This window comes from Cryptotermes secundus, unplaced genomic scaffold, assembly GCF_002891405.2.
Source record: "Cryptotermes secundus unplaced genomic scaffold, Csec_1.0 scaffold1244, whole genome shotgun sequence".
Classification (NCBI taxonomy): Eukaryota; Metazoa; Arthropoda; class Insecta; order Blattodea; family Kalotermitidae; genus Cryptotermes; species Cryptotermes secundus.
The window spans coordinates 659,334-683,876 of record NW_019733849.1 but is presented as its reverse complement, the minus strand read 5'-3'; the positions used below and the strand labels follow the sequence as shown (position 1 = coordinate 683,876).

Genomic DNA, 24,543 nt, shown 5'->3' with positions numbered 1-24,543 from the left:
TCTACATATAGCTGTATATATATAGGTGACCATCATTTTTTTCCGACAACAATGTTAAAGCAGTTTCCGACTCTATGAACCTCTTACAAGAGCCATTCCTACGTAATCATTTCCCAATGGGCTACTCACTTGACAAGTCCGGTACATCAGTTTACACTGTAAACAACCAATTTGAGACACCTTCTTAATATCGACTATTAGAGGCCAGAAATTGAAGTAAACACGACAGGTTGGGAACATCAAGGAAGAAATTACTTTCAGACGTAAGATAAATACACAGGAGCTCTGAGAGAGAGGTTGGGGTTCATTTATGATAATGAAAACAATATTTCTGATCCCATAATAACGGATAACTTTGTAATTATCTCAATACACTTTCCTCAGGTCTTAGTAGATCCTCTTTCGTCAATACTGTCACGATTTAGGCCCCTAGAATATACAGAGTGTCCGGATGAAAGATATCCAGAATTTAAGAAATTTATTATATACATTAATGGGTTACACCACTACAAAGGAAAACTATCAAAGTTCTTTCCGAATATACAACTTTCTCACTAAATTTAAATGTGGGCTCCCTTGGTGGCACGACAAATGTCCAGGCTTGAAGCATATTTGGTGTTAACGTAGCCACAGCTTCCCTTATGTGGGCTTTTACGTGTTGAAGGTCGTTGATCTTAACCTGGTAGACAGTGTTCTTCATATAACCCCACAAGAGAAAATCCACTGGTGTTAAATCTGGCGACCTAGGAGGCCAAGCGATTGGTCCACCTCTGCCAATTCATATCCCAGCCATCTCTCTGTCCAGGTGATTCCAAACATGGTGGAAAAAATGTGGCGGCGCTTGCGCGTAAGCCGGGCATGAAAAAAACTTTCAGTTTTCCTTTCCGATGACATAAACCGGATACGTATATGACAGTTTCCGAGATATATTTTTTCTATATAATTTTTATAATAATTTGGATACCTTTCATCCGGACACCCTATATCCCGAGTCTCACTGCTAAACGACCACCATTTTGCTTCCCCCAAATTCTTTCTTCCGTAAAAATCAGCGTTGTGTTGCCCTGTTTGACTGCCTATTATCCTCCAACCTTTGCACGTGGGATCTCCAGTTTTGCACCTCTCACTACCGTCTGCAGTGTTAGCTACGCCGAGCACAAATGTTGCTTAATTAAATACCATACCATGAAGACTGGAAATGTGGAGGTAAATTTCCACGCATTCAGTCGCTCGGCACTAGAAAGTGGAAAGTAGTCAGCTTCACGTAAGGGCAGTTTCAGCCTCCAAGGAAAGGGTCCCCTGTACCTAAGGGATAAGATGCTGGGCGGGCCACAGTGCCGAATTGTTGCTGTGGAAAAGTCAAATTCTCCAACTCTGTCGGGAAATGAACCCAGATTCTTCGGCCGTCAAGCCCATAGTCCGTCGCTGTACCCACTGAACCATCTGGGCTCCTGGCAATACCAACCTGCGCTTATCGCAAGTGTAGCAACTGACATGAGCCATCTCATCTGCTCTGCTTATCACAGTGGCCCGCTCAGACACTGGGACCATGGCTTCGAATATCTAATCTAATATCTCTCTGCGGTTATTCTGCTTTTGTGTTGTCCTATGTAGGAACGGGAGTTACGACGACCTGATCCCCTGTCCAAGCAGTCCTACCAAATGGTCATAAGATTAAGAAACTGAAGTGAAACGAACCGTTTGACAGATGTCATATGCTTCAGAGGGAGTAACAGGAAATAATAATGTCATCTGTTTTGTGTCCAATGCTTTCAAGTCCTTACTTTTGAGAGTCCTCATTTTACATCCAAACAGCAAGGCAGGATTCCCCGTTATTCTGTGAAATATTGATTGAATTCACCCAGCCTTCTTGTCGCAATTGGTATAAAGCTTCTGGCGATGGTTCTAGGGTCTGCTGGAGACCAGTGGAGACCTATTTTTTTTTTATTTCTAGTGCGGTGGGACTAAGTCCCTTGTACTGCGGCCACTTCTGGCCTATTGTACGAACCCCAGATGATAGGTGAGGGTGACTGTGGAGCAATTGGTGGAATGAAGATTGGCAGGGGAACCCGAAGTACTCGGAGAAAACCTGCTCCAGCACCACTCTGTCTACCACAAATCCCACTTGACCGGACCCGGGCCGCCGTGGTGGGAAGCCAGCGACCAACCGTTTGAGCTATGGCGCGGACACAGTTGAGACCTAACTGAACTGTTTCTCTCTAGCCTGTAAGGAGCAAGGTGTCTAGTCTACTTGCAAGGGACTATGCGAGGCACTCGACGTTTGTAACAGAACAGGATGGCAGTAAATGTAGCTAATAGAGATACAGCTAATTGTATGTACATTAAGTTGCTCAACCGTCCACGATAATTGGTGGAAATTCCGGCCACTGCCTATCAATAACAACATTATAAACCAAACTTTGAAACTTTAAACTAAACTGCTTTGAACTAAACAACGTTGAGATTTATTCTCATGTCTCACCAAACAGCTGGTAACGTGCTCTTTTCGTTTGGCATCCTTGAGCGGGTTGTTTTTTACGATTACGTAAGAAAATCTCAATTTTTCTTCGTAACTCTCATCTGTTTATTTCGGACTAAGTGCATGGATTTAAAAATGCCGTGAATTCTATTTGAACTTACGAGACAGAGTTCAGCAAAACAGATCAATTAACAGCAGTCAAGAGGTATAGCGCATATATTTTTAGATTCGATCTGTCACTGTTGATACAACTTTAGTTAATGTCACATGAAATATCTAGTTAATAGCGTACTCAAAAGCACGAGAAAATATGTTGCATTTGATTTCAGATTACTTTCAGAACGGTATTATTTAATAAGGACAACGATTTCCTATCTAACAATTCGCTTCAAAACTGTAATTACAAAGCGAATGACCTTGAATACGTTACCCTGGAAACGTATACCTCTGGTTACTGTTTAAAGAAGCTAGAATAAGAACGGCCAAGTATCTGGGCCATTCGTAACACGCGCTGTTAGTTTCATGAACATGTCACTTACGCAGTTTCATTCAGAGCGATAACTTCCACAAATTACTGAAATGTAATAATAATTGTCATAGCTCTTTTCGCCCAAAACCTGTTTATGAAGATAGAATGTTCATTATAACTGGCCACCGACATATGATGGACAAACTCTTTAAGTACCGAAAAGAAACAGAATCCCTCCTACCGTTCAGGGGTTACCGAGGCGCACACACACGTACATACATACAGACGAAAACTGAGAAACAACTCTTGCACAGTCAGCTGCTCGGGAAACGTATAAATCCATCAAGATCTCGAGAATAACATCCATCTTCACCATCGTAATACTTTCTAATATATTGTGGCGCAGACCTGATTCTAAGCGGCGACTCTGTAAGCAGCGGCCTTTGTTAAGTAACGCTAGCAACAACAGAACAACGGCGTTTTCTATGGTCCGCGCCGTGGCCGTTTCTGGGCAACAGCTCGATAACACGTTCCCGCTGCAACGGACACGAAAGAAACAATAGAAAAAACGGGATTTTGTTTGCGGTCCGTGCCGAGATATTATCAGCAAGGAAGAAAGTTAGTTGATAGCTAAGTTCTGGACGGGAGGCTGTGAAGATAGGACTTGACCGCGTGGAGCTGATCAAATTTAACTGTTAGGAACCGTTACCAGGGAATGACTGGTGAAGACAGAGCTGGCTAGAAGAAGTTTAGCGGGTGCTGTGGTGATTTGTGAATTGTGGAGATTAGCGGTGGGCCTGTAACCTGTAATTACTTGTAGTTCCCAGCCATTTGTATAATTGGTAAATAAACAGAGTCGCCAAAAAACCCGTCCATAGTCATGTACTTACACATTACATGATCCTAAGTATGGGGCCACGCGGTAGCGTACTTGGTTGAGGCACTATGCTACGAGACGGAAGGTTGCGGGTTCGATTCCCGATTAGGTCATTTGGTTCTTTTTTACAATTTACCTAATACTTCTGGCCGCAATATGGCCCTGGGGTTGATTTATCCTCTAATGGAAATGATGACTAGGAGCTTCCTGGGAGTAAAGGGCGGCCGGCGCGTATGTCTGACAACCTCTCCGTCATCTATGAGTCTACTGTCTAGAAAATGTGGAAGCCTCGACTTCTCACAAACCTTTGGGCCTCCACAGTCTGTTACATTTTTTATATCCTAAATATAGGAGAAAGTAAAATATAAATTATACAAGTTTAAGTCGAATTTACGTGTAATTCCTCACAGCAGTGATTGTGACGTGTGCTATCTGGTGAAATACGGGACGCAAGCTGCTTCCTTTGGCTTGTTCTTCAGCCCTGAAGACAGAAGTAATACGTTCCTCCGAAATGCCGGTAAATTTATATCAGACTAACGGCTTCACTTCTCACAACACATGTTGTTTAGTGGATCAAATTGGGCTCAGGTTTCCCTCTGAAACATCAGTGGACTTTCAACGGACTGCACGGCTACATATCCCAGAAGGCAGTAACTCCATATTCTGTACAACTTAATTACAGACTGAAGTAGAAAAGGTGGTACGACTGATCCCAACTTCCCCTAAATCATGACATCCTCCCTGGTCATCCAGTCGCTTTTCTTTGTTCATTATTGCGGAAATGCATGTATTCAATTTTTGGAGGAACACACAAAATTGGATAATCACGAGAAACAGCAAAATTACAATTTTATATACGAGTATAAAATCTTCAGTTCCACAGAGAGCATAGTAATCATAAGAAGCTACGAATAATAATTACTGTAAAGGTAACCCCGTTCTTTTGTTTAACTACTTCAGCACTACGCCATGCAGGCGTATGAGGGAGTGGATGTATAGATCCACATCGTCTTGACCTCGGCACTAGCTGGAGGTGAGTGGTGAGCTTAATGCCCCGGCCACTTTACATCCTGGGAAAGTGTCCCCGGTACCCATTGGACAGGAGGTTGAGTGGACCCCAGAACCAGTCTGGACGACGTGGAGACAAGAAAATCTTGACCCTATCGGGACTCGAACTCCGACCCCTCTGTCTTCCAGCTCGTAGCCAGTCGCTATACCTTCTACGTTAAATAATTAATATATCAAAATACACTCACACTGAACAAGGAACTGGTTCTTATTGTTTACACGCGGTTTATTATGCAAGAGAAAGCCACTGTAACCAAGGCTGGTAAAACCCGGTGAATTTTAAGTTCACATCAGATTTCCCAATGTCGCGGTGAACCTAGGCAAGTTCTCTCACAGGTCACTACTTAACTGTGACGTTGAGCAGGAAACACGCAAGAAATCCACCTTCCTGATCTGTATACATATTCGTGATTAGTATTACGCCGCCGCCTATAGGGAATGAAGCAGCTACATTGCAACAGGCTGTGGAGGCCCACAGGCTTGCGAGAAGTCGAGGTTCCCACATTTTCTAGACTGTCGGCTCACAGATATTGGTGAGGTTATCACCTTTAAGCGCCGGCCGCCTTTATCCCCATGAAGATTCCTGGTACTCTTTTTCTGTTAGTGGCTGAGTCGAACCCAGGGCCATATTGTGGCTGGAAGGATTAGATTAACTAAAAAATCCAATCACCTCAACGGGAATCGAACCTGCGACTTTCTGGCTTGTAGCATTGTGCCTCAACCAACTATGCTACCGCGTGCCCCGCCTGTAGAGAAACCGAAGGTAAAATAATCTTACTTACGATGAGACCAAAAGATGGCAGCATAAACGGAACTGTTATCCGACGGTATTGCAGCATGCAGTTTGTAATACAGTGTCGAACTTAATTTTAAAAAGTTGCTTCTATACTGCTATTATTATGTCATGTGTTGTCATTTTGCTGTTGTTTGTATTTGTGCTGACTTTGTAAATGACCACTGGCTGTTGAGCTCAGCATGTAGATAAATAGAGAATTAAACTGAAGTCTCTCAATTATATTTCTGGAACGTTTGAGTGCACAGTGTGCATAATCTGTGAAAACTTAATTCCGAAATGTCCTCGAATGGCTACAATTGGCAACAATGGACATATGGAGCGGATATCTGTCGAGAAGTGACAAATTATTATTGCTTCAGATTTTCAGGAGATACTCAACGATTTATGGGGCACGCGGAAGCTCTATGCTACAAGCCGGAAGGTTACAGGTTCGATTCCCGATAAGGTGGATTATTTAGTTTACCTAATCCTTCTGGCCCTGGGTTCGACTCAGCCTCTAACAAAAATGAGTACCAGGAATCTCCCTGGGCGGTAAAGGGCGTCCGGCGCGTAAGCTTGAAAAACTTACCGCCATCTGTGAGCCGAGTTTCTAGAGAAAATGTGGGAGCATCGACGTCTCACAACCCTACTGGCCTTCACGGCCTCTTACAGGGATAGCTTAATTTAATTATTTAAAGCAAATGCATCTATTAGCATAAACCTGACAGAGAAACATTTCTCGTTTTATACGTTACGGGCTGATTCTATTTATGTTTTCAGAAGAGCCTCGTGAACCATTAAATCCTTGTATTACCATATCCAAATATTTGTTCCTCTTCCAATATCTTTTGAACCCATAAACGGGTTTTCACAGAAGCCCGGTATGTACATCATGCCAACAGAGGTTATCCAACTCTGTGCCCCAGTTTTAGAGTACATGCGCTTTTAGCCTTATTCCGTATTTTGAAAAATGAAGGGACGCTTATAGATCATCTTAACCTATGTGTGCGACCCCCCCCCCCTTAAAGCCTGAACAGTGGATCCAGACGAGATAGTTATTGCTAGGAAACGGCTTTGTAAACAAGCTTCCATAGCAGCGAATATACAGGCAACAATAGAATAACCGTTGGACGCGGTGTTTCTGTGGGGTCAGTTTAGTATCAAATACTCAATGTACAGTGGAAGGTAATTAGACACCGCATGGTTCCCTGAATCGTCACACTAATATGGTCATGATCCCCACGGTACTCGGAACCAAGAACGAATATGCTGGCGAAGACCAGCAGCAAGTTACCCGATTACTTTTCCCAGAACTTCTTGTTTCAGAATGCATTCTCGTTAGATATGATAACTTAACGCATACAGAAGCCAGTTATTTCAAAGCGTATCACATTACAAACAATATATGTCATAGCCAATCATATTGCAGATTCTATATTTTACAGCCAATCATATTGCAGATGTCACATTCAGTAGCGTCAAAATCTGCTTCCTTGTAGTATTTCAAAGCTCAACCACGTTTTGACACCTTCCATCAACTCCTCATTATTGCTGAAGCTCTGTGATCCCAACCAGTGCTTCAGGTAGGTGAATAGCAGGAAGTCGCTCGGAGCGAGATCAGGGCTGCAAGGAGGGTGGTCAAACAACTCCAAGTTGAAATGCTACAGCAGTGCTCTCTTGCGAGCAGTTGTGTTTGGATCGCGCATTGTCATGAAGGAGCATTACATCGGATGTCAGCATTCCACGTCTTTTGTTCTGAATAGCCCTGTGAAGTTTTTTAGTGTTTCTCAATACAAAATGTCGCTGGGCTCACAGACGGCAGACTTCTTTGACACAGGCATGCAAAACTTATTCCTCAATACGTTAAGTGCTTCAGTTCCGGCGGCGACTACGTTGAGAAGTAGCTTAAGTATGTCGCATTACTCTGTATATAATACATTTTTCTCTCATTGTTTGTTTTAGTAACGGCTCACGGGAAGTTAATTTCCGAATAGCCCTCGCACATGGAAAAACTTATATTCGTTTTGAATACATCAGTAAAAATAAAACGTCCCTGTGTTTAATTAAGCACTACGACATGAAAACGTGGGCGGTAGTCTATATATAGATGTACAGTAAAACTTGGTTATAGCAACATCGGTTTCTGCGACACCTTGTCTATTGCGTCAAATATTCAATGGTACGAACTAATTCCTCATAAAGCAACTGTTTTTATACCTTGCTTAGTACGACATGCACAAATGCATCAACCTCGTATGTAACGTCATTTTCATTCCTGAATTTCTCTGATATGGACATTGAACGTAATTTAGAAAGTGTGTATTGGGCAAGTAACAGGAAACAGATGAAGATAACTGATTACTGTACTCGTATCTAGGTACAGTAAGGCACAACAATTGATGTAATCTACTGTAATTTGGTGAGTAGGCCTACCTTTAATATACAGTATTAGTGCGGTGTGTATTGTCAGTGAAAAGCGCTGTAATATGTCTTTGATATTACACATTTGGGCAATTCCACGTTAATGTTACGTTAGTCTGTACTTAATTACGTATTTCACTAAAAAATGCAACATTTTAACTCGGTTTTTGGTAGATTTTTACGTGACTAACATAAGGCTACTGTGGAAGTGCCCATTTCGGTTACAACGACATTCGTTTATAACGACACTATTTTTAGGTCCCTTTGATGACGTTATAACCAAGTTCTACTGTATATATTCTTGACCTCAGTACCAGACGAAGGTGAGTGGTCAGGTTCAAGCCACGGCCATTTTATCCCCGGGGAAAAAGTTCCTAGTAAAAATTGGATTGGCTGCTGAGTAGGCCCCACAAGCGGTCCGGACGACGTGGAGAAAAATTTTGTTTATAATGAAACTCGAACTCTGACCCCTCGGCCGTTCAGCTCGTAGCCAGTCGATATACCGACTGAGCTGTCCCGGCTCCCGGATGTAATTTTTGAACTGAGGTATTTTGTGTACGATAGACTGTATCTCAGACATCCGAACAACTTCGATTTGTACTTTACGTGAATAGAGACTCACACGAACCTATATATTACATAGCACCGACACAAACAGAAATCAAACGCGACAAAATACTGATTGTAGGCTTTCGCAATGGTTAACTGCTGGTTTTAATCTCAGCCTTGTGTTGTTACATTGTGTGGATGTGGTTGGTGCGGTTGACGTTTCGGAGGTGCATGCTGTCACAAATCTTCTTTCCCACCAATTCCTCGTTGTTTTCAGAAAATACAAGATGATACATATATTCTTACATACTTAGACTCTAAAGACAGAAGCAGCATATAGCTCCGAAGCATCGGGAACACAGTACGCATCCTCAATAGTTAAACATCCCCAAAATATAATTAACATCAACCCGAAAAATTGTTATGTACATAACAAAGACAAAAACAACTCCGTCCAGTGTGATATTTACGTTTTACCACTTGAAAACTCAGCACCCTTACATGTTTTTGTCTTTGTAATTGTTAGTGTGACGGACCAGAATGAAACAAATCAAATGTTATGTACATATCCAACTTACAAATTTCATCTCCGTACTTAAGCACTGAAATGTGCGTGGGGAGGGACGGACTGGCTGGCGGTCACGTCTTGTCCATTATAAGTCTACTTAACTGCGTATTATGCATGCACACATAAAACCACTTTAAAGCTCTATTTATATACTGTCACATATGAGGCCGACTGAAATTACATTACTCTGCTCTTTAGAAATCTTCTGAGTCCTCTAAACTTACTAGAATTACATCACTCTGGTCCCTAGAAATTTTCTGAGGCCCTTAATCTTACCAGAATTACGCCACTATGGTCCCTAGATATCTTCTGAGGCCGCTAACCTTTCTAGAATTAACATCACTCTGGTCCCTAGAAAACTTCTGAGGCTAGAGGCCTTTTCTGGGGCCTCCAACCTTACTAGAATAACACCACTATGGTCTCTAGAAATCTTCTGAGGCCCTTAACCTTACCAGAATTACACCACTGTGGTCCCTATAAATCTTCAGAGGACTCCAACCTTAGTAGAATTACACCACTATGATCCCTAGAAATCTTCCGAGGCCTCCATCCTTAGCAGAATTACACCACTCTGGTCCTTTAAGAAATTTTCTGAGGTCTCTAACCTTACTAGAATTACATTACTCTGGTCCCTAGAAATTTTCTGAGGGCTCTAATCTTACTGAATTTGCATCACTCTGGTCTTTAGAAATCTTCTGAGGCCTCCAACCTTACTAGAATTACACCATTTTGGCCCCTATGAATCTTCTGAAGCCTCTAACCTTACTAGGATTACGTCACTCTGCTCTCTAAAGTTTTGAGAGGACCTCTTTTTCATTGGCTCTTCCAGCCCGTTCAGGGCCCTGGCCTCATATTACTGAGTTCCGTAATAATTTTTCACATAGGACTCATTGGGCGGGGGATCAGCTCGTCGCAAGGCCTCTACCTAAACACATGAAAATAAATACAGAATAAACGGACACACACACCAAACATCCGTGTCTTAAATGGCATTCGAACCCACGACCCCAGAATCCGAACGAGCGAAGACAGATCATGCCTTAGACCGAGCGACTACTGTTACCGGCTCCGAGGCCTTTAACCTGCCTAAAATTACATAATCCTTTCCCTATCAATCTTGTGTGGCCCTTACATGACTACAATTGCATCATCCCGTTCCGTAGCAATCTTGTGTGGCCCCTACGTGACTACAATTGCATCATCCCGTTCCGTAGCAATCTTGTGTGGCCCCTACATGACTACAATTGCATCATCCCGTTCCGTAACAATCTTGTGTGGCCCCTACATGACTACAATTGCATCATCCCGTTCCGTAACAATCTTGTGTGGCCCCTACATGACTACAATTGCATCATCCCGTTCCGTAACAATCTTGTGTGGCCCCTACATGACTACAATTGCATCATCCCGTTCCGTAACAATCTTGTGTGGCCCCTACATGACTACAATTGCATCATCCCGTTCCGTAACAATCTTGTGTGGCCCCTACATGACTACAATTGCATCATCCCGTTCCGTAACAATCTTGTGTGGCCCCTACATGACTACAATTGCATCATCCCGTTCCGTAACAATCTTGTGTGGCCCCTACATGACTACAATTGCATCATCCCGTTCCGTAACAATCTTGTGTGGCCCCTACATGACTACAATTGCATCATCCCGTTCCGTAACAATCTTGTGTGGCCCCTACATGACTACAATTGCATCATCCCGTTCCGTAACAATCTTGTGTGGCCCCTACATGACTACAATTGCATCATCCCGTTCCGTAACAATCTTGTGTGGCCCCTACATGACTACAATTGCATCATCCCGTTCCGTAACAATCTTGTGTGGCCCCTACATGACTACAATTGCATCATCCCTTTCCGTAACAATCTTGTGTGGCCCCTTACATGACTACAATTGCATCATCCCTTTCAGTAGGAACCTTGTGTGGCCCCTACATGACTAAAATTAAGTCACTCTGTTCACCAGAAACCTTCCGAAATGCACAGCCATGAAAAAGTGTCCTTCTGTGACCTAGCAATGTTGCAGAGTTTGTGCAGTTCAGAAGCAGAGCGTGGGTCTCCTGTAGTTGCTGCGAATCGCAGTGAAACGGTGGGCAATGAAACCTCGCTGTTAACATCCATCTTTATGGCGCCTCTTAACAATATACTTAGTCGTGCAAATTAGGAGAATTTACACCCCAATGCGAGATCATTCTTTATACAAAACAGCAATAAAAATAAAAGTAGCAGAGAATTGCTGAAATTTATTCGCTTAATACCTGCAGGGTGCCCGATTTTAAGCTCTACATCTTGTTAACTTATCTGCTTCCATGTAATTAAAGGGTTCATCATTTAAGTTCACTTTAATATAAGTCTTTACACTTCCTCTGCACCAAGTTTACTTCGAGACGTAATGTACTCGTTTCTTCTTCAATTCAAGCCACGTTTCTAGTAAATCATTATTAAGAGATACGCTCATTTACCGATAACTATGTCTACATGCGCGAGAGGGGAGGGTGCGAGAGAGAGAAAGATATTAAGGCTGCTCCTGTCTGTTGCCCGTCTCACTCCCACCGTCACCTGCTCCGCCACGGCTTCAATATTTCGTTCCTGCGCATCCAAGGCCAAGGTTCTTCCTTCCTACATGAAGGTCTGTATTAATAACTTATATTGTAGTATACTGTATTGTATATTCTGGTTTATGACAAAATGTACCCTTGTAGATGGTTCTACCCTGATGATGATTACTCCGAAACATCGGCAACAACCTGAAAGAACTGTCGGTGTCATAATTAAGAAAAAGTACGATTATAGTTTTTATCCCTCTTTCGTATCTCCTTATGTGATAAAGTTCAATCTGCAGCAGATCAAAAAGGAAAGAACTGACGCAATGCCCACTGCTAATTCAGCTGAAGCCTCTTCGTTTGTTACACAAGCTTCCCCCGGCTTCGACTCCTGGTAGTGCAAGACCAAATCTGGAGCTCACCCAGCCTCCTATGCAATGAGTAAGGGAACTCTTTCCCTGAGGGTTAAAGCCGCAGGGGCGTGAAGCTGACCACTCATGTCTATAGTGCTGAGGCCAAGAAAGGTGGAGCTATAATCCTACTCCCCTAATTCTTTCCAGTCCTATTGGTTATGGAATGATGTCAAGGGGCCTATATTTAACGCCTTCCCCCACAAACAATACGCGCAAGCCATTAATTCTAAACCGCCTCCTCTATATATGTTACATTTCACGTTTCCACATAAATGTATAGTGCTCACAGCATAACCATGATCCACTCAAACAAAGGACGCCTTCGTGACCTACAACATAACTTACCATCTTGCAACTTGTTAGCGCTCGGCAGTAAGTTGTTTTGATAATCAGAAATTGCCTGATTACAAAGCTCCCATCTTATACATGAACAAAAACAAACAAACAAACTCCGTGATTTTAGTCCGCAAGCGAACTATACCGACCGAACGACTGCCGCTTGTCGGCGAAGTTTAGTGCCAACTTTTGCGGATAGAGGGTGTCGCCTGGTCAGCGCAACGGATCCCCACGGCTTTCGGTTTTCTAGGCCGGAGCCGCTATTTCCTTGAAATAGCTCCTCAATTATCCTCACGAGGCTGAGTGCACCCAGTTCCAGACCCACTACTTCTCCGAAAAAAATCTGGTAGCGCCGGCAATCGAACCCGGACCTCTGGATCTGTAGCCAGGAACGGTGACCACTAGACCACAGAGGCGGTTTCCCATCTTATATATACAGGAAATAACTGAAAGGAACGGACGAACTTTGGGCACGAGTTCCACAGTGGCAATAAAAAAAAAAAAAAAAAAAAGAGAGAGAGAGAGAGATACCTCTCTATCATACACCCTTTTAGGTCATGGCCCAATTAAATAATTTCCACCGAGGTACGTACGCTTACAATATATACCACGAGAGTAACTTGAATTATGCCGAGTCACAGCTTTTCCTCAAGCCCTTAAATGTAAAGTTGTCCCTATGCTTAACTAATTAAGCACTATGCCATAAAGACATATTGGGGAGTGGGTGTATAGACTCACGTTTTCTTGAATTCGGCACTAGTCGGAGGTTAGTGGTCAGCTTCACGGCCCGGCCGCTTTACACCCTGGGAAAGAGTTCCCGGTACCCATTAAATAGGAGTAAATAGTAGGTTGAGTGGACCCCAGAGCCGGTCCGGACGAGATGGAGAAGTGAAAATTCTTAGCCCTACCGGGACTCGAACTCCGACCCCTCGATTGTCGAGCCCTTAGCCAGTCGCTATTCCGATTGCGATATCCTGGCTCTACCCCCTCAAGCCTTTAAGAATTCACAATATTCTGATCTCCTTACAATCTAATACTGTGTACCCTGAGCTACCGAAAGCGTCGCTGATTGAACCGTAAATAACTCTGTATTCGTGTCACTTTTTGGAGCCTTCCGGAATATGAGGCCACGCAGTCTTGTAAATAATTACCAAAGTTTCGGGGAAAACCGCTGCTTCCATCTTCACCACAAGAGTTCGCAGACGTGCAAATAACGGTACGGATAGAGGTAAAGGGAAGTTGGGGCAGAGATTCCTAGCGAAAAAACAGAGTAAGAACATTAGTGTGAATGTACGTGTAAGACGTTGACATTTTAAAGACGATTTTTGGGGGGGGGGCAGCGTGACTGGAAGAAATGTTGGTTCTGACTGTATTTACAAGAAACAGAAACAAACACAAAATCAAAGAGTTGCACACCAGTTTCAAATACGAGGGAGAGTCAGTATGTAGTTCCAAAAGGAAGTAAAGCAACTATAATGGATGTAATAGGTTTTATATGTGTATCACTAAGTAGAAGCACAGTCCAGCTTTGACAGCATAGGTAGCAGACGCGGATGAGCATGTTCAGAGGCTAATTTCAGTAGTCAAAATGGCGACCGTGCTCGAGGAGTATGCTATCGAAGAGCAGAATTCTGCTGTGCATTCTTTTTTGTGGTAAAGAAGGATACAACGCAAAGGATATTCATAAAGAAATGCTTTTGGTTTACGGTGGGAAGTGTTCGTCGCGTAAAGCGATTCACAACCGGGGGGGGGGTAAACGTTTCGCTGATGACAAAGAGGTTGAAACGGCGGTGGGTAAATGGCTGAGACAACAGTCAAAAAGACGTCTGTGCTGCGGGTTCCTACGCACTGGTAAAGCGACGGGACTAGTGTGTCAGTGTTGGTGGAGAAATAAATGTCCTTTCCAGGTTCGAATATCGCATGTTTTACGTGTTGTATCCATTTGTGACTTATTTACTGACCCTCCCTCGTAAATAAGTTGAAGTTTCTATACAATTCATAGCTAAAAGGACATTCTTTTTACAATAAAGCATTAGCGGAGTATCATCGCATGTGAACGTGTATTGTATTCCTCCGGCACTACCATTGCATTAGTTTATAAGTTGTCCTGAAATGTGATGCGAATATGCCAGTCAAGTTTATGACATCTTCATAAGAATATGTTTCAATTCCTTGCCAATAATAATACAAATATATGCGTAGGGTGAACTTCAGAACCCGAAGAAACATAAGACCACTTAATGTATGATCCAGAAGTTTTGTCTGTTGATGGGTCCTAAAAAATTTTGTCAATTTTAATACTGCCATTTTTAAGTAGAATGTAAAACGGCAACGTGACATCGTTGCCAAATCTAGTTGTTCGTCTTACGATGCAAGCAACTGATACAATACAAACGTGAATGTAAACCGTAAAGCTGCCCCGTGCTTAATTAACTGAGCACCACGCCATGAAGACCTGTGGAGAACTGGTGGTATAGCTCCGACATTCTTGACCTCGGTACAAGATGAAGGCAAGGGGTCAGTTTCACGTGCTTCGGCCGCATTAGCCCCCAGGAAATAACCACTGGTGCCCATTGGATAAGAGGTTGGGTGGGCCCCAGAGTCGTTCTGGATATTATGAAGGTTAGAAAAATCTTTACCCTGTCGGGAATCGAACCCCGGTCGTTAAGTACATAGTACCCACACAATATACGCACATAAATATCTGTATCGAAGTTTATGAAGGGGTGAAATGTGACAGGCAATGGGATGAAGCCAACTTTTGGGAGTTATATATGACAATAAACAGGTATTAAGGTATTTATGCAGAGATTTCTCATTACGTTGATAATTATTATCTAACAAATTATCCATGAAGTCTCAGAGAATTAAAAGACGTGTTTCGAATTAACATATTGTGGTATGTAGACCCATTGTTAGGTAACGACCGCGAAATAAGCCTCTATACGACAGCCATTGATAAGTAATGGCTCTGCAAAGAAGAATGTTTCCACGCAAAAAGAGAATACAACAAAACTACAGGAGACATTTTCTACGCGGTCCGTGACGAAATGTTATTAACAGGACCAATTAGCGGTTGCAGTTAGACATCCACCGCAGTCCTGCGAGTCCTAGGAGGCGACTGGGAACCCAGTGTCTGAAGGTATAATTGGGCCACCATGCTCCTGAGTGATATAAATATGGGGAGCTGAACCTCTACTTTGGCACAGACTCGAATCTGAGGAAGTAAAATATTGTAACGTGTTTTGCGTTACTGATCCCACTTCTGACACCAGTTGTCGCGTATCGGGCGTATATCGCGACAAATAACTTCACGCCGTATTTTATATAGCGAATTTTATTTCACATTCGCACTTACAATCACCCAAATTACAGATTTACGATTACTGCTATCTGCAGTATCACAAATAGTACACTCCAAATGCCAGAATACAACTGACTAGTTGCTGGCTAACTCGGAACTAACTCGGAGGTAGCTCGAGGACTCACTCGGCGGTAGCTCCAGGACTGACTGTGAATAGCCTTCGCTGCTCCTTATGTAGCCTCGATCGGACAACTGTCGTCTGGTGCCGTGTTGCTAGCCACGCTGTCCGGAGTTGTTTACTGCTGCCTAGCAACCGCGATATCCCGCGGTGACGTCACCGCTGTTGATTCGCTTTGCATAGCTTCAAGGTTGCGGGGACTCGGCTAACGTCGGCTCCGCTCGGCTCACTTCGGCTCCGCTCGTGACGTCACCGCGCGTTGCGCGTTGCATAGCTACCAGGATGCGGGGTGATTACTCGCCTATTACGCGAGCGCTATGTTACCGCTACGCGCAGCTGGGGAGGTAGGGTCCAACATGTCACAATATGGACATGTGTCCCGCAGGACTCGGACCAGAGAATGACTGCGCTGGCGAAGACTGGCAGGAATTGTAAACAACAGACAAGTCCTCTCATCAGAGAGGAAACCCCACATCAACAAATGCGCAACTGTCTCACAGTATTAAAAATCTGGTCTGAGGCTCAAGATGGGGGCTTTGACAGACAGACAGAAAGGCCGACTGACCGTCAGTCGTAACGTAACTTTGACTTTGACTCAGAGCTGCAGTTAGAGGACCACTGAGGTTCAGACGTCGTGAGATGTTATTATAAGCTGATAGCTGAGGCATGGGACACTTCGGGAATCCAGAGGAAGGGGTATGTCCGCCGTTGAAGAGCCGCTACCAAGCAACAGTAGGGAAAACGTGACTGTGGACATTAGTGTGCAATAGTGAACTGTGAAGTTCAGTCACGCGCTGTATCAAATAGTCCAACAAATCCGGCCGTCAATCCAAAACCCGTCTACAGTGACACTCATACACATTACAATATAATGCTTCGCCTGATAATTATTATCTTGACAAAATGCATCTCACTTTAAAAAGTAGATGGACACGAAGATTAATTTGGTTGCCTTTTATTTATTTTGTTTCTGTGGTCTAGTGGTCAGAGTTCCTAGCTACAGATCCAGAGGTCCCGGGTTCGATTCCCGGGGCTACCAAATTTTCTGAGAAGTAGCGGGTCTGGAGCGGGGTCCACTCAGCCTCGCGAGGATAACTGAAGGGACATATCAAGGAAATAGCGGCTCCGGTCTCTAACCAGGAACTCTAACCACTAGACCACAGAGGCGGTCGCGCGTGACAATATAGTCGCAAGCTTATCGTAACAAATACTGGGTGGGAGTTTCGGTATTTCAGTATAGCTTATTTTAAGTGAGGGTTATAAGCCCTACGTTCTCAATGTCATTTTTAGAAATTTACATACATTCCTCTGAGCAACCATAAGCTCTACACAATGTGCCAATAAAGTTCCTGAACTGATGCTATTACGTTAATGCTACTAAGGCCATCTCTCAGGGATGAACGGGACTAATTAGAGAGAACGTTTATTTATGTAATGAGCAATTCTCAACTACTTTGTCTGATGCATATGAAGATTACGATTGTTTTGGTGAAGTTAGTTTTTTCGTCGAAGGTTTCAAAATGGAACCAAGAAGAGCGAATAAGTTTTGTGCAAAATTAAAGAAAGCAGTTTTGAGATTAACGTTTTCTAAGGGGCCCAACTGAGTAGGTGTCTTCCTTTCTCACCTGAAGACGAAACAGATCCAGTTTCCGAAACGTCGGGTCCTCTGTTACATACAATTCCGGACGATGGAAGAAGTCCAAAAATCCCAGTAATACTGAGTTACTGAGACGTTTGAAATGCTGAAACTGTTTACAATGAAGAATGTTTATCGAGAAGAAGCGTGTTTAAATGGCATAAAAGTTTCAAAGAAGCTCAGAAATTGAGAACGCAGAAAACGCGGGAGAAAATAAAGTTGACTGCATTTTTTATGCTCATGAACTTGTTCCGGAAAACAGACTGTAAACGGTAAATTTTATAAAGAAGTGATTAAGAGATTGATGGCTCGAGTTCATCGCGTTATGCCTGAGTTTCAGGAAACACAGTCCTGGTATCCTCTGCACGACAATGCACCGGCGCATTCTTCGAGTTTTTGTCGAAACGGGGGATCCCCATGTTATCCCATCCACCAAAATCCCCTGATTCATTGCCGGTTGACTTTTATATTTTCCTTAAATTAAAAGTTCCGACGAAAAGGATGAGATTAAAGTTTTACTTCATCGATCCAAGGGACTGTGACCAGGGAACCCAAGGTTTTCTCGGGCATTCGATTCGTTCTATGAGCGATGTAAACGTTGTGCAGGAGCGGCGGAGACTGTGTTAGCGATGGCATTAACATTGTTTTGTATGCCTGTATTGCCTCATTATACATTATACTTGGCTCAGATGTAGTTGAGGCTCCGCTGTATTTCCTGGTTTTTTCCTTGCAGTGATCTTCTTCTGAATATGAATAACATGTTTTAGAAAAAGTGGCATTTTTAAATGTATCCACAAATAAATAACTACACAAAACATAAACCAAAGAACAAAAGAAGAACGCCTTTTAGCAACATTATTATTCGGATATGTTTTCTTAACAAAGGTATTAAACAGTGGCATGCTACATTATCTGCAGGATTTTGAAACAGTACGTACAGCCCTAAAGAAAAATCTGTTTCCACAAGATGAGAAAATGTTTAATAATTTAGAGGCTGGTCTCCAAAAAGCAGTTAACAAGAGTGAAAATTCAGCACACAGCCTTAACCTTAGAATTTCAACGATGTTAGTAAAACCTATGGAATTTCAGACGAAAATCCTCATAACATGTAAATAGTTACGATAAAATAATAAAACAGACATCAAGCTTGGCTACATAGGCTTCAATGTATCACATTGGTTGGAAAAGGTATTGTGACATGACGCTCGAAAGCCGGAACAGAGGAGCCGGAGTAGACATATATTGCTTGCAACGGATCGGTTCCTGTGAAAATGAACATGTACGCAACAATAGAATAACTGTTGTTTCTATGCAACGGCTAGGTAAACACACTTCTGTAACTACAGAGGAATTGTTCAGTCCATCCTGAAGCTACATAACGAGGACCCCAGGCCAGGTGAGACTAATCTGAGTTGCAAAGAGTGCAGCTGTGAAAAGAAGACTTTGTATGTGCTGCAGTTACAGTGAGACTGGTATAAATACTGTGAAGAAATCCGTTGTTAGGAAACGATAAGTGAAGGCTAAGATTCCTAGTGTGTGTAACGGCGAACTGTAAAGTTTGTAGATGAGCGATGGCGCTGTATTACTTGTAGTTACGAGCTGAGTACATAAGAGCAATGAAGCCAATCATCGAATCCAAACCCCGTCAAGTAGCCATTCTAAATCGTGCCAATACAAATATAAAGCTGTATCTTGAAAGAAGATTTAATGAAAAATATATTCTTTAAGAAAATTTCGTGATTATGTGGTGGCTGGCAGACATTTCGCTGATGAGGTAGAGCTTGAAACGAAGGCGCGGAAGTGGCTGAGACAACAGACAAAAGACTTCTTTGCTGCGGGTTTCGACGCAGCGGTAAAGCGATGGGACAAGTGTATCAATGTTGGTGGAGCATATGTCGAGAAATATTTTTTTTTACAGGTTAGAATATCACGTTTTACATGTTACATCCATTTGTGACCTATTTACTGACTCTCCGTCGTCAAGTTTAAAAAAAATTTCTGCTTAGCGGAAACATCAGACAACTCTTTTACAAAGATGAAATGATAACGACGTTTGAGAACCACAAGACATTCATAAAGGAATTGATAGCTTTTGAGGTAGGTGCCATTGAGTATTGGCACAGACGGTACACATCCTCACCTTTCACAAAGGCCCAAGACAATATGCTTCGCGTCTTCTTTTCACAATTTATTCCCTCGAAAGAAGAATTAGTTTGAAGATCTCCCACTTCTAGGTTATTACGCCGTGTACTATGTAGAAATGAATGGGGGTTTTGTGTCATACACGTTCAGGGCAGAAGAAACTGGAGTCAGAAGTTTCCTCCAAAATATTAGTAGCCTTCTTGGAGACTATACGACCTCACATCCTATTCACACACATCGCTGCGAGGGCCCCGAATCACAGAAGAGATAGTTCACTGCATTATCCATCGAGATCTGCACTACGAAGCAGGACATGCGACTTACCCAGCATCTGTCAGTAGGCATAACGGCGGTTCCGTGCAGAAGTTCTGTGTCCTTGTGTAAGCGGTTCCGGTGCAGAGTCCCGTTCAGAGGATGGACGTTTTCGCGTTGCGTTCATTGTGAACCATCATTCCCACCTCATTCCAACGTTGTCTGATTGACTCTGAAATGGAAATCAAGAAATCTTTAAGTTCTGAAGTTTTCACGGCGCCAGATCCCAGAAGACGACTTTCTTCAAGAAATATGAAGTTGAAATTCTTATAGTTACTATAGGATTCTGACGATGGTGTATAACACACTGATATATTGGGTTTCTGGACTTTATCCATCGTCCTGGTTTTTAAGATAACAAATAAAAACACGACGTTTCGGAAACTGGATCTGTTTCCGTCCTCAGGTGAAGGAAAAGGGGAAACACCTATTCTGTTGGGTCCGTTCTAACGTTCTATCTTAAAAACCAGGACGATGGATAAAGTTCAGAAACCCAATATATCAGTGAAATTCTTATGCCTGGTTTTCGACAACTGTGTCGATCTAGGTACATTGGAGACTGCAAGGAGGCAGATGGAATAAAGACGGAGGGGGGGGGATGTCACATATGTAGCACGTAGGAAGACTGAAGCAACACACTGAGGGGTGAAGAAGGAAATATTTTGAGGGACGCGAGAAATTTGGGTGGAGAAGTGTTGCGGGGGATAACAGAGTGCAGGGATATAGATCCGGCACCACAAAACGTAAACTGTGACGACCCAAATTAAGTTTCATTCATTCAATCCATATATCGGAACTAGTAAAAGGTATAAAAGAGTAAGTATTAGTGTACATAATCTGTTACATCAGCTGTTGGCCTATGCCGATGATGTGACTCTACGGGATGATAATATAGATACCATAAAGAGAAACACACAGGACTTTAAGTGAAGCTAGTAAGGAGGTTGGTCTACAAGTAAGCACAGAGAAAAATAACTATATGTTGCTGTCTCATCACCAGAATGCAGGGAAAAATCAGGATACACTCGTAAAGACAGCCAACAGTGTGCGAGAATATCGCGTTTAGATAGTAGAATAACTGACGAATTGGAAAGGATTAAAAAAATGCTACTATTGATATATAACCCCAAAAATTTGTGTAAGGAACGCAGAATATCACTGAAATATCAGTCAAGATATCCGATGTTCAGTTCCCAGAGAAATCCTTACATCTACCGGGAATCGATCGGCAGTCATCTAGTCCCTAGAAAGTCGCTGGACTCCCTGAATTATTAGCCCATTTCTTCTATTCATGTCGACTTTTTTTCATTTATATTTGTGCCACGGTAGCCAGGAAAGCGCAGTTGGGTACAGCGACTGGTTACTGGCTCGACGGCCGAAGGGTTGTAGATCGATTCCCAGTAAGGGAATTCCCCCATATGTTTTCATGGCGTAGTCCTTAATTAGACGTGTCATGAGAAAGGGAGGTCACTTCATCCTCATAAAAGCCTCCCTTCGCTCTGAATTGTCTGCAGGCACTGAAGCGCTTATCAGACGTTGCACATGGCTTCTCTTATCTGTCAATATTCCAAGTTCGGGCAACTTACTGAGGTAACAAATACCTTTGAGGAACCTCATTAACTGCAACAGAATGTTTCTTGTCTGCAATGGACCAACTCAGATGCTGTCTTTGAACTCATAATGCTAAAGGCTTCATACTTCGCAGAACTTCATTCGCCTCTTTTCTCTTCCTAATTGCTAGGCTCTAAGGAAGACAGTGTTGAAGTCTGGTTGCTAGGATACATCTTTCAAATTATTTTATCATAATCTATGTCACGTAGGCTCTTCTGAAAGGTCATTGTAACGTTATGAAGCGTCGACTCGATACACGTACGTGAACGTACGTTAGAAGACAGGACTTCGAGACTAGACAGCGTTTGTAGAGTCCTGTTTCTGTCACGTAGCGCCGTGCGGTCCGTCACGGTACACTGGATTTCTTTTTATTTTGAAAGAAGTATATATAAAAAGGCTTAGGCAATGCCAATACTACCCTCTCTAGCATATACTTATAAACAGCTTATTCTATCATAGCGGACGCCCCGCGTTTTCTGAATATATATCTTAATTTAATTCTAACAGTGTACTATTAATATAAGCTAATTACGTATTTGGCATAAGGAAAAATTGCCTGATCAGTGGAAGGAGTCTATTATTGTACCAATTCACAAGAAGGGTGAATAAACTGACTGTAGTAACTATCATGGGATATCAGCTTAATACAAAATATTATCCTATATTCTTAAATCAAGGTTAAGCCCATTCATTCATTCACCTGTAATCTGTCAAGACGACAGGTCCACAGTCTCTTCCAAAACAGTTCCTCCACTTGATGCGATCTAGAGCTTTCTCCTTCAAATGAAAATATCTTCTTCTGTCCCCAAGGTCATCCAGCATCTTCTTACGTCTTCTTCCTCGTCGTCTGGTCATTTATATCCGCCCCTATTTATTCTTCAATAACTTCTTTTAGAAGGCAGTTACCCGTAAGATATGACCAATCCAATTAGCCTTCCGTTTTCTTATTTCGTGCAGGATATTCCTCTGCTCACTGACTCTAAATAACACTTCTTCATTTCTCATATTATCGGTCCAATTGATCATCTACATCCTTCTCCAACACCAAATTTCGAAGCTTTCCAGGTGTTTCTGATCTACTGACCTAAGTGTCCAAGTTTCAGCCCCATACAAAGCGATGCTCCAAACGTAGCATTTCACAGATGAAACTATTGGGGATGATCAGTGTGGGTTTCGACGTAACAGATAAACTACAGATCAGATCTTTTGCATTCGTCAGATATTGGAGAAAAAATGGGAGTACGATGAGACAGTGCATCAGCTATTCGTAGACTTCAAGAAAGCCTATGATTCAGTTAGGAGGGAAATATTGTACAATATTCTGATAGAGTTTGGGATATCCATGAAAGTAGTTAGGCTGATTAAACTCTGCTGAAAAGAAACATATAGTAAAATCGTTATAGGTAAATATTTGTCCGATAAATTTCCTATCCAGAATGGTCTAAAACAAGGAGATGCTTTATCGTCACTCCTTTTCAACTTTGCTTTAGAATATGCCATTAGGAAGGTCCAGGAAAACCAGATGGGGCTGAAATTAAACGGAACACATCAGCTTTGGTCTATGCTGATGATGTGAATCTACTGGGTGATAATGTAGATACCATAAAGAAAAACACACAAACTTTAATTGACGCAAGTAAAGAGGTTGATCTAGAAATAAACACAGCGACAACTAAGTACTCGTATATGTTGCTGTCTCGTCACCAAAATGCAAGGCAAAATCATGATATAAAGATAGGTAACAGATGTTTTGAAAATGTGGCACAGTTCAGATATTCGGGAACGACGATAACAGATCGAAACCTGATTGAGGAGGAAATTAAGAGGAGACTGAACTCGGGTAATGCTTGCTACCATTCAGTGCAGAACCTTTTTTCTGCTCGTCTGTTATTCAAAAACATAAAAATTAGAATATACAAAACTATAATTTTGTCTGTTCGTCTGTGTGGGTGTGAAACTTGGTCTCTGACATTAAGGGAGGAACATAGACTGAGGGTGTTTGAGAACAGGGTGTTGAGGAGAATATTTGGACCGAAGAGAGATGAAGTGATAGGAGGTTGGAGTAAACTGCATAATGAGAAGCTTCATAACTTGTACTCTTCTCCAAGTATAATTAGAACGATCAAGTCAGGGAGGATGAGACGGGCAGGGTATGTAGCACGAATGGTGAAGAAGAGGTATGCATACATGATATTGGTGGGAAAGCCAGAAGGAATGAGAGCACTGGGAAGACCAAGGCGTAGGTGGGTGAACAATATTAAAATGGATCTTAAAGAGAATGGATGGAATAGTATGAATTGGACTGATCTGGCTCAAGAAAGAGTTGTTACCTAGCAACGGTAGGGGTATATATATACAGACCCACAGACATACGCGTCCGACAATTCTTAAATTTTCCGTGGGTTCATTGCCTCAGGAAAGTTTATGCCGAGCCTTTGCCCTGCCATGATATGTGGGATACAAATACAGACAGATTGATATGAGGGATTTCGGAAGTACGCCGTTAAGACGGGTTCCGGTGCCAAGATATACATGCCGGGTTTTATAATGATTGGTTCATGCATTCAAAAGTTGACAGGGTTGACACAGACAGCGAGGTAATCTCAAAAGCCTGCTTTCATTTTCTCAAAATAAGGAAAGTAGGCTGACTTTTTTTTAACAAACCTGACGTACAGGGAAAGAGCTTCATAGCTTCTTTGAGAATTTTGTGCCGCAATCCGTAACATCTATTTCTGGCATTTCCTTAATTGAAGGCCAGTTATCACGAACGTGCATAATGTGTTCATCTCATAGGCGTCTTTGGAGAAAATCATTTCGACCAAGGACGACTAGCATCAATAACCCCCCC

The 24,543-nt window shown here is 42.5% G+C and overlaps 1 protein-coding gene across 1 annotated transcript in view; it reads right to left on the bottom strand.

Annotated features, from left to right (window-relative positions):
- LOC117282618 (transforming growth factor beta activator LRRC33-like) overlaps nt 1–24,543 on the bottom strand; it is a gene marked incomplete at its 3' end in the record, with an annotated part of 135,841 nt that overhangs the window by 89,989 nt on the left and 21,309 nt on the right. The window contains 1 exon segment of the mRNA XM_033753008.1: nt 20,097–20,256. Within this exon segment, the coding sequence (XP_033608899.1) occupies nt 20,097–20,117 (21 nt within the window).